The sequence below is a fragment of the Panthera onca genome, chromosome F1 (assembly GCF_046562875.1).
Source record: "Panthera onca isolate mPanOnc1 chromosome F1, mPanOnc1 haplotype 2, whole genome shotgun sequence".
Taxonomy (NCBI): Eukaryota; Metazoa; Chordata; class Mammalia; order Carnivora; family Felidae; genus Panthera; species Panthera onca.
This window is the reverse complement of record NC_138355.1, coordinates 10,710,139-10,721,007: the sequence shown is the minus strand read 5'-3', so window position 1 is coordinate 10,721,007 and position 10,869 is coordinate 10,710,139. Positions and strand designations below refer to the sequence as shown.

Sequence of the window (10,869 nt, the reverse complement as noted above, 5' to 3'; positions counted from 1 at the left end):
AGACAGAGAGAGAGAGAGAGAGAGAGAGCATGAGCAGGGGAGGGGCAGAGAGAGAGAGAATCCCAAGCAGGGCTCTTAACCTCCTGAGCCACCCAGGTACCCCATCTAAGAGAATTTAGAGGACCTGTTCCAGGAAGGGAGCTATCACCATAGATAACTATAGTATAATATGAACGAGAAGAAGCAGATAAGGACAAATTTTCTTTTTACATTTTTAAAAATGTTAATTTATTTTTTGAGAGAGAAAGACAGAGCATGAGTGGGAGAGGGGCAGAGAGAGGGAAACATAGAATCTGAAGCAGGATCCAGGCTCTGAGATGTCAGCACAGAGCCCCCACACGGGGCTCAAAATCACGAACTGTGAGATTATAACCTGAGCTGAAGCTGGTCGCTTAACAGACTGAGCCATCCAAGTGCCCTATACAGGGAAGAATTTTTAGTAAGGTCTATTTGTTAAAATTCCTCTCTGTGTTCCATTGTTTTCTGAATAGCCTAGCAAACACTTGTTTACCAAACATTTACCCTTTTTCATCTTCCTGTGCATTGTTTTCCTTCCCTTAAAAACCCCAGATCCCAAACCCCTTTTCCTTAGTTCAGGATGACTTATACACCTCATTTTTGCCTATCTTTGGAATTTAATGTTTCTGTGGATTCCCCATATGTACGAAATTAAATGTTACTGTCTCATGTCAATTTTTTAATTCATTTTTTAAAATCTTTATTTATTTTTGAGAGAGAGACAGAATGCAAGCAGGGGAGGAACAGAGAGAAAGGGAGACACAGAATCTGAAGCAGACTCCAGGCTCTGAACTGTCAGCACAGAGCCCAATGCAGGGCCTGAACCCACAAACCATGAGATCATGACCTGAGTTGAAGTTGAATGCTTAGCCAACTAAGCCACCTGGGTGCCCCTGTCTTATCTCAATTTAATTCTTAGGCATACTAGAAGAACCTTGAAGGGCAGATAAAGTTTTTCCTCCCCACATGTGCAACCATCACCACCATTCATCTCCAGAACTTCCCAAATTAAAACTCTGTATCCATTAAACACTAACTCTAGAATATTCTGACACTAACTAGCATTCTGCTCCCAATTCCAGTGTGTGGGTATTTCCCTCACATCAAACAATTCTGACATCAAATGATTCCCTTGACCCCTCCTCAGATTTTATTAATTTCCTAGAAGAGCTCGCAGAACTCAGGAAAACATTTACCTACTAGATTACCAGTTTATTATAAAAGAATATAACTCAGGAACAGCCAGATGAAAGAGATGCATATAGCAATGTATGTGGGAAGCATGTGAGCCTTTCATGCCCTCTCCAGGCTCACCACTCTCCCCAAATTGCCACGTGTTCACCAACCCAGAACTTCCCTGAACCCACTCCTTTTTGTGTTTTCATGGAGGCATTACATAAGCACAGGTGATTAAATCAATGGCCATTGGTGATCCATTTAACCTCCAGCCTCACACCCCTCTGGAGGTCAGGGGGATGGAACTAAATGTTCCAACCCTCCAATCACATGGTTGATTCTCCTAACAACACGCCCCATCCTTAGGTGCTTTCTGATAGTCACTTCATTAACATAACAAACGGCACCTTGATTGTTTTCATTGCTTAAGACATTCCAAGGGTTTAGGAGCTCTGTGGCATGAACAGAGAAGATCATGTATATATTTCTTATGTAAAGTATAATATCACAGTGATTTATAGAGAGAATCATTCTTCCCTCAGCCCCTGGCAACCACGGTTCTACTTTCTGTCTCTATGAATTGTATTTGATTACTCTAGGTACTTCATTTAAATGGAATCATATAATATTTGTCCTTTTGTGATTGGCTTATTTCATTTAGCATAATGTCTTCAAGTTTGATCCAGGTTGTTGCATGAGTCAGAATTTCCTCCCTTTTTAAGGCCATACTTCATTGTATGTATATACCACATTTTGTTTAGTCATTTATTCACCAATGGGCATGTGGGTTGCTTCTACTTTTTGACTATGATGAATGATGCTTCTATGACCATGGGTGTACAAAGCCTTGAATTTTTAAAGGAGATTTTTATTCACACTTTGCAAGCTTCAGAAAAATTTAGTTGTCTATCTCAAAGACAGATTTTTATTTTTTAAAATTCAGATCTCTTGAGTGGCTCAGTGGGTTAAGCATCTATCTCTTGATTTTGGTTCAGGTCACAATCTCACAGTTCATGGTTCATGAGTTTGAGCTCCCTCCTATTGGGCTCTGTGCTAACAGCATGAAGCCTGCTTGGGATCTTTCTCTGCCCCTCTACTACTTTATTTCTCTCTCTCAAAATAAATAAATAAACAAAAAAATTCAGAATCTCTTGGTGGGATAAGGCTCAGCAGGGTGGAAAAGGAAGATCAGAGATCCAGGAGAATCAGAGACAACAATCCTCTGGAATCCAAATAAGGACTTTGTTTTCCTCTTTCCACAAGGAAAGGATAGCAATCACTTCGAATGTTAAACAATGAGTGCCAATTTGGAAGAGAACAGAAAAGATGTTTTGAGATGTGCTATTTAAGAATCCACTGCTAATCTTAGCAAGAACGATTTTATTCCGTTAATTATGGAGACAGATGCCGGATTGCAAAGGTTGAAAGAAGTCTGATGAGCATATGGAAACAGTGAGAAGTAGTTAACTTCTCTTTTGAGAAGTTCAAGGTTCACAAGGAGAAGGAGAAAGCCAGACTATGGCCACATAGGAGACTGGTGATGAGAGGAAACTAATGTCAGTTTGAGGTTCTAAACATCATCTTGTTTAATCATCAAAGCAATTCTCTTAGGATGGCTTCTGTTTAATTCATTTTCAGATGAAGAATCTGAGCATCAAGATGTTTAAGCAACTTGTTAAGTTAAGCAAAATTAGAACCCAAGACTGACTCCAGAATTCTGTGTCACATGCCAGGAGGTTGTTTGTTTCAGGATGTATAGTGAAAAGATGATTATAGATCATGGGGAGCAAGTCCTCTGTTGTGTCTATTTCATGCACACCCTTCGACTACCTCTTGTATTTACTCCTCTGGTCTGATATCCTGACTGCAATACTCCTTCAACCTCTGAGAACAGAAACACATCAGCTCTCCCACCTTTTTGCTGTGTCTCCCTCCCACGCCCACCTTTCCTTACCAGTATGCATTGAAGTCAACCTTCCTAACCACTTCCCTGCTGGCACCTTCTCTCCTGCTTCCCTGGTTAGTCTTGCTTGCTTGACAACACCCATTCAGGTGAGTGACTGACATGTATACTTGATATGTACACATGACAGCCAGTCCCATGTGGACCTTTACAAATGAAGAGCAATCACACCACTTCTCTCCTCTATTCAATCTCCTACTCACTGAGGTAACTCTCACACACATCTCTTCCCCATCTTCACTTTTTGCTGAAGAACTTGCTTCTTATTCCACTGAGATTAAATTTAGCAACACAGATAACGTTTGTGACCTTGTTATGAGGACTTTCTATAGAGCGCTGAAATTAAAGTTGAATTCTGATGGCTTTAAGAGAGAACAGGAGAAGAACTGGAGACAATAGGTACAGACAAGTCTTTCCTAGAGGTTTATGACAAAGCCCAAGAAAAGGAACAAAGTTTGGACAGGGAAGAGGGGACAAGGCAATTTATCTAAGTGCTGATGATACAGTAGTACATAAAACCCCTGCTCCCAATCTTTAGAATCCTCTTCACTCTTGGGCTTCTCAAACCCTCCCAAAGGAGACCCAAGAATGAGGACATAAGAATTGGAGGGAAGATCTCCAGAAATCAGGGATTTCCTTCCTAGCTGAAAATGACACTCCGGTTCCATTCATTCCTTCACTAAAGGAAAGCTCCAACAGACTGATTCTGGATTATCCAGGAGGCATCATTCAGTTGTTAGATAAACAGATAAACCACAGTCTGAAACAATCTCTATTCCCCTTCAGCTATGTTTCTGTCTCTCTGGGCTGGATCAAACCCAAAGCCAGGTATGGCTTGAATTTGTTTGGTTTTATTGGGTGGGTAATTAAAATGAAGTTCAGCCATTAGCAATGAATATGCTTTGCCATTCTACTCCCAAGGATGAATCAGGACTCAGAATTGACCATGACATTGAAAGCAATTCCAAACTTATTCTGCTATTCCCCAACTCTTTGGGGAGAGGTATCAGGATGAGGAAAGGCATAATTTGTGTAGTAGATCCTTTGCAATCATTACTCCAGGCATCATGGAGAAGCCATGAGTAAAGGTAGCAGGAAATTGGGAGAGAAGCTGGGAAAATGGACAGAGGCCCTGGTGTCAGGTTAAGGTGATAGGATTTTATTTTAAGGTAAGACAAGAGCATTAAACCATTTTAAGGAGGGAAGTGCCATGATCAGGACTTAGTTTAGAAGTACTCTTTAGATATGCCTTGGAAATGTTAAAGGACAAAGTGAGATGATCAGATTTGCCTTCTAGAAAGAATTATTTGTCTAAAAGGAGTGAAAGGAACCCTAGAGTATCTAAGGAGGGCACCAAAGTAAGTCGTTAAGAAGAGCAACAAGATGAGATATGCATTTTGAAGGAATTACTCCTCTAAAGAAGTTTAAAAAGGTATAAATGGACAAGTAAGTGGGGAGCCAGAGGAAACTTAGAATCAAAGTAAGAGCCAAGGCCTCCACCATGTTCCCCATCCGCTTCATTTGCCAGTGTTGCAAGCAGCCGCTAAAGCTGAATCAGTCCATGGAGACCTCAGGTCTTGAGACCACCCAAGAAACTACAGCTTCCACACTCTCAGCTCAGTGGGAGCCAGGAGAAACCTTGGAAAGAGGCCCTGCCTCCAAAGCAGAGACAGATACTGAGAAGCTGCAGGATAGTACCTCCTGCTCCACCCTCCCTGGAGATGATGGCAAGATATCTGGGGACAGTTCTAACAACTTCATCTTACTTGGAGAGTTTGCCCCTACAAGTATGCTCAGTAACGCCCAGAAGACTGCTGGGGACATTTTTGACATCCTGACTGGTGAAAGAGATGTGGACCACGCCCTGTGTGAGGACTGTACTGACAAACTTTTAGAGGAGCTGGACACCCAACTCATTCTCACAGAAACAGAGAACCAGAACTACAAACATTGGAGGAAGAGAATACATGACGGGGAGCTGGAGACACTGCAGGAGGAGCTGGAGGGCCTGGAGCTGGAGGAAGCAAGGCTGGCTCAGGAGCTGGAGGAGGTGGAGAAGAACCAAAAAAGAGTAGCAGAGGATCTTGAGGCAGCCAGAGCAGAGACTCAAGTGCTGGACCAGCAGGATGAGCAGCACTGGAGGGACTACAGTAACTTACAATGGCAGCAACTGGAACTGCAGGATGAGCTGACCAGCAGGAGGAACCAGCTGATACATGCCCAGATCCAGTGGGACTGGCTGAAGAAGACCAATGTCTTCAGTGCCACCTTTGAGATCAGGGATGATGGCCCTGTGGGCATCATCAATAGCTTCAGATTGGGCTGCCTCCCCACTGTTCCCGTGAGCTGGAATGAGATCAACATGGCCTGGGGACAGACAGCCTTGCTACTTCATGCCCTGTCCAACAAGATTGGGCTGGAGTTTCAGAGGTATCAACTCTTCCCCTGTGGAAACCGGTCCTATCTGAAGTCTTTAACAGATGACGCCATTGAGCTGCCATTGTTCTGCATCACGGGGCAGATTACTTGCTTGGATGTCAAATTTGACCTCGCAATGATGGCTTTTTTGGACTGCATGCAGCAGTTCAAGGAAGAGGCTGAGAAAGGCGAGTGGGGTCTCTGCCTGCCCTGCAAGATTCATGTGGAAAATGGCCTGATGGAAGACTCTGGAAACACTGGTGAGTTCTATTCCATCAGAACCCACTTGAACACGGAGGAGCAGTGGACAAAGGCACTCAAGCTCATGCTTATAAATTTTAAGTGTAGTCTTGCTTGGCTGTCTTTAAAATATTGTCAAAAATAACTTTCTATGAGGGAGAGGGAGATTTTTTTGCTTTAAACTATTTGTGACCATATCACAATTGTAAAATTGGAAGAGATAACATGCTTATAACTTTAAAAAGTTAATGGCAACAGGGGCACCTGGGTGGCTCAGTTGGTTGGGTGGCCACCTACAGCTCAGGTCATGATCTTGCGGTCTGTGGGCTCTGGCTGGCCACTCGGAGCCTGGATTCTGCTTCCAATTCTGTATGTCTTCTCTCTGTCCCTCCCCAGCTTGCACTCTGACTCTCAATAAATTAACATTTAAAAAAAGGGATCAAGAGATGCAGAGGGAAAGCACTGGGGTGGGGCTGGAGGAAGGTGGGGAGGAGGAGAAGGAGAAAGCTGGAATCTTCATAAAGTGTCTGGGTCACTAATGTATGTAGCAGGACTTTATGGGGAGGGTGAATATTCGAAGATTAAGTTTTGGCTGGGATATATAGTGTAAACCCCTCCTTCATCCCTGAGAAACTTTCAATAAACTTCTATACATTCTTCAATGATTTAAAGTGAGAAGTGTGTCCTATTGGGCTATGCCATTATGTTGAGACCAACCTGGTGGGGTTGTGTGGCCAAAGAGGATGGTAACATCTTGGCTGATAAGTCAATCCAATCATCAGTTAAGAGTCATCAGATGAATTCTTACAGAGACCTAAAGATTTAAAAGGAGTCAGAGAACTTCTTTAAAAATGCAAGTTGCAGGGCACCTGGGTGGCTCAGTTGGTTAAGCATCCGACTCTTGGTTTCGGCTCAGGTCATGATCTCAAGGTTTGTGAGTTCGAGCCCTGAATCAGGATCTGTGCTGACAGCTCAGAGCCTGCCTTGGATTCTCTGTCTCTTTCTCTCTGTCCCTCCCTGTGTGTGTCTCTCTCTCAAACATTTAAAAAAAAAATGCATCATTCAACTGTTGTTCCATTGCTCTCAAGACAAAATTCAACCCTGGGTCTCCCTGTGTGTCTCCAGGCTCACCTCACACTTCTTCCAGCACCCTCTTATTTCCAATACATGCTAAGTCCAAACTTCCTCTGCCTTTTGCCTAAGCTGTTGCTTATCTGCAAGATCTTTTAACCAAACAACTCCCTGAGAGCTATGTTAGCTTTGTAGTCCATAGCTAGTGCCTGTAATAGCTACGGCTGCATACATACTATCTATAAATAGAAGTCATTGTGGAAAATGAGAAAAGGAAGATGCTTAAATATTTTTTAAGTTTATTTTTGAGAGAGCACGTGGGAGTGGGGAAGGGGCAGTGAGAGAGAGAATCAGAGGCTGACTCTGTGCTGATAGCAGAGAGCCCAATGTGGGCTCAAACTCAGGAACCGTGAGATCATAACCTGAGCCAAAATCCAACATTTAACTGACTGAGTCATCCAGGTGCCCTGGAAAGTGAATAACTTGTCATACACTAAGACTAGGAGATTGGTTAAATAAATTAAGCTCTAAGCCTATGATGGAATATCATGTAGGTATTAGGATGTTAAGAGGAATATTTAATTAACATAACATTTGATGACAATACTTGTATAAATATATTAACTAAAAAGATTAAGTTATAAAACATAATATGAAAACTCAGAAAAGTAGGAAAAAAAATTTTAAAAAATGTATTCCTTGAATATAAAGGTACTGCCATAAGTTTTGGGTTTTAAAAAACTCTCCATTTGAGATTAGGAAAGAGACAGGATACTGGTTACTGGCTATCAGCATTTCTATTTAACATGTGTTGATGCTAGCCAGTACAATATATAAAAAATTAAAGGGATAGAGACTAAAAGGGAAAAAATAAAATTGTTGGGGTGCCTGGGTGGTTTAATCGGTTAAACGTCCGATTTCGCCTCAGGTCATGATCTTGTGGTTTCCTGAGTTCGAGCCCCATGTCAGACTCTGTGCTGACAGCTTGGAGCCTGGATCCCACTTTGGATTCTGTGTCTCCCTCTCTCTCTGTTCCTCCCCCACTCACACTCTGTCTCGCTGTCTCTCTCTCAAAAATAAAAAATTTTAATAAAAAAATTATTTTCATATGAAATAACTATGACAATATCTAAATAAAACAACAGATAAATCATTAGAATTAATAAGTGAATTGAGAATTCAGTGACTACAAAGTCAATACAAAAATAAAATGTATTTTTATATAAAGGCAACAATTAGAAAAAGAATTTTGAAATAGTTCAAATTGTCAAATACCTAAGAATAACCTGACAAGGTCCTTAGCATAGGAAACATGTTATCAATTGCCTGTAGAGCAAGAGTTGGAAATTTTTTTTCTTTAAAAGGCCAAATAGTAAATATTTTAGGATTTTTGGTCCATGTCATCCCTGTTGCAACTACTCAGTTGTAGCAACTACTCAATTGTGCTATTAAAGAGTAAAACCAGCCACAGAAAATACACAAATGAATGGGCATAGCTGTGTTCTAGCGAAACTATATTCATCAAAACAGAAGGCTGGATTTGGCCCTTGGGCCATGGTTTGCTGCCCCTTCACCTAGATGATAGCTTTCATAGAGTCATGGGTTATGTCCACCTCATTTACTCTGTGTCCCTAACTGCACAATGCCCACCACTAGTCAACGCTCAATGCATAATTGAATGAATAAATTACCGAATTATACTGAGTGATGGGATTATGGGAAATTTTATTTTCTTCTTCATGGTTTATAAACATTCTCTGGTCTATATGTATTTGTCTTAGGATAAAAGAAATTAAGGGATGTGGCTAGACATCAAGTTAACCTGCTGTTACATCATTCTGTCCCATTTTGTGATGATCCATCTCCTTCCCTTCTCCCATCCCCCACTTCCCACCAAATTTCTCATACAGGCAAATATTTTCCAGTGAAATAATTTGAATGGCATAAACTAGTAGACGAAGAGATTTTAGGCACCTGCAATAAAAGGTAAATCAGTTTTTAGGTTTTCCTTTTACGTGTGTGTGGTAAGAACACAATATGAGTTTTCCCCTCTTATTGGATTTTAAGTGTGCATTATAACATTGTTAACTATAGACACAATGTTGTCGTGCTAATCACTAGAACATAATCACCTTGCACGATTGAAACTATACTCATCGAATAGCAACTCCCCATCTCCCTGCCAGTCCCTGGCAACCACCATTCTATTCTGTTTGTATGTGTCTGACTTAGATACCTCATAAAGGTGGAGTCATAACTATGGAATTATGAGGCAGTATTTGTCCTTCTGTGACTGACTTAGATAACTCACATTTATTATTTATTTTATTTGTTTATTTTGAGAGACAGAGACAGTGTGAGTGGGGAAGGCGCAGAGAGAGGGAGAAAGAGAATCCCAAGGAGGCTCCATGCTGCCAGCACAGAGCCTGATGTGGGTCTTGAACTCACAAAACTGTGAGATCATGACCTGAGCCAAAACCAAGAGTCCGACTCTTAACCTACTGAGCCACCCAGGCGCTCCTATTTTTTTTTTTTTTTTTTAGTTTATTTATTTATTTTGAGAGAGAGCGCATGCAAGCACAGGAGGGACAAAGGGAGAGGGAGAGAGGGAGAATCCAAAGCAGGCTCCTTACTGTCAGCACAGAACCTGATGGGCTGGAATTCAGGAACCATGGGCTCATGACCTGAACCGAAATCAAGAGTCAATACTCAACTGATTGAGCCACCCAGGTGTCCTGATAAATCACTTTTAGAAGAGAGACATTCTGGGGTAACTGGGTGGCTTAGTTGGTTAAGCATGTGGCTCTTGATTTCAGCTCAGGTCATGATCTCATGGTTCATGGGATCGAGCCCCACATCAGGCTCCATGCTGACAGTGCAGAGCCTGCTTGGGATTCTCTCTCTCCCTCTCTCTCTGCTCCTCCCCTGCTTATGTCTCTCTCTCTCCAAATAAATGAATAAAACTTAAAAAAAGAAAAGAGACATTCTGGTCTCCTCAAAGTGATATCTGGAATAGCTGCACAGCATCACCTATGAACATGTAAGAAATGCAAACTTTAAGGCCCATCCCAGATCTACTTAATCATAATCTTTATTTTAGTAGAGACAGATGAAGATAGAAAGGCACAGCCATGGAACAGCCAGGAACTCAGTGTGTACAGGGGGTTGGGGGCAGGGGGTGCTGTTGAGAGAAGAAAGATAGGAAAGAGCACTGTCTTGGAGGGCCATCGATGTGATGCCAAGGAGTTTAAATTTCTAGTCAGTGGAGCGCCACCCATCCCCACCCACCTTGGCCATGGTACACAAGCCCCCAGAAGTCACAGATTCACTTTTGGAAGCAGTGTAGATTATAGAGGATTGAACACTGGTCAAGTTTGCATGTGGGGAGTGGGGTATCCTCAAAAACACCAGCCCTATCCATGAAATGGCAGGTGACTGTTAGAAGATTAAGCAAATGACCAGAAGTGAGAAAGAGAAAAGGGGAAGAGGTTTCCAAACAGGCAAGAGAAGAAAGAAAGTGCCTAATGGCACTTAAGAGGTTTTTGCTGGTTTTGATGTGAGGATTCTCAGAGCAGTAAGGCCGAGATCCAGCTGGCAATAGATGGGAGAGTGAAAGGAAAAGAATTAGAGACAATGAATACAGACAATTCTTTGAGACCTTTGACACGAACATAGATGAAGCAGAAGCTTTGAAATGAGGACAAATCTGAGATTTTTTATAGTATAAGAGGACAGTTGTAGGGAAAGAATACAAATACAGCATGTGCATGGCATAAATTGATAATGTGAGACAAGAAAGTAGAAGTCTAACCATGAGGGAGGTTAGGAGGACTGCTCTTGGACAGGAGGAAATATGTCCCTCAGATGAGGTGGGAGGGGGTGAAGATACAGATCATTTGTGGTAGGAGTGTGGGTTGTTAACAGGAAGCAGCTCAGGCAGCTTTGAGGAGGCTGGTGGAGGGATGCACATGGTGGGTGAACAG

At 42.0% G+C, this 10,869-nt stretch overlaps 1 protein-coding gene across 1 annotated transcript; it reads left to right on the top strand.

Annotated features, from left to right (window-relative positions):
• Positions 1-4,658: 4,658 nt before the first annotated feature.
• BECN2 (beclin 2) lies at positions 4,659-5,960 on the top strand. The gene has a single exon (XM_060644935.3). The coding sequence runs from the start codon at positions 4,659-4,661 to the stop codon at positions 5,958-5,960; it is 1,302 nt and encodes a 433-aa protein (XP_060500918.3).
• The last annotated feature ends 4,909 nt before the right edge of the window (positions 5,961-10,869 follow it).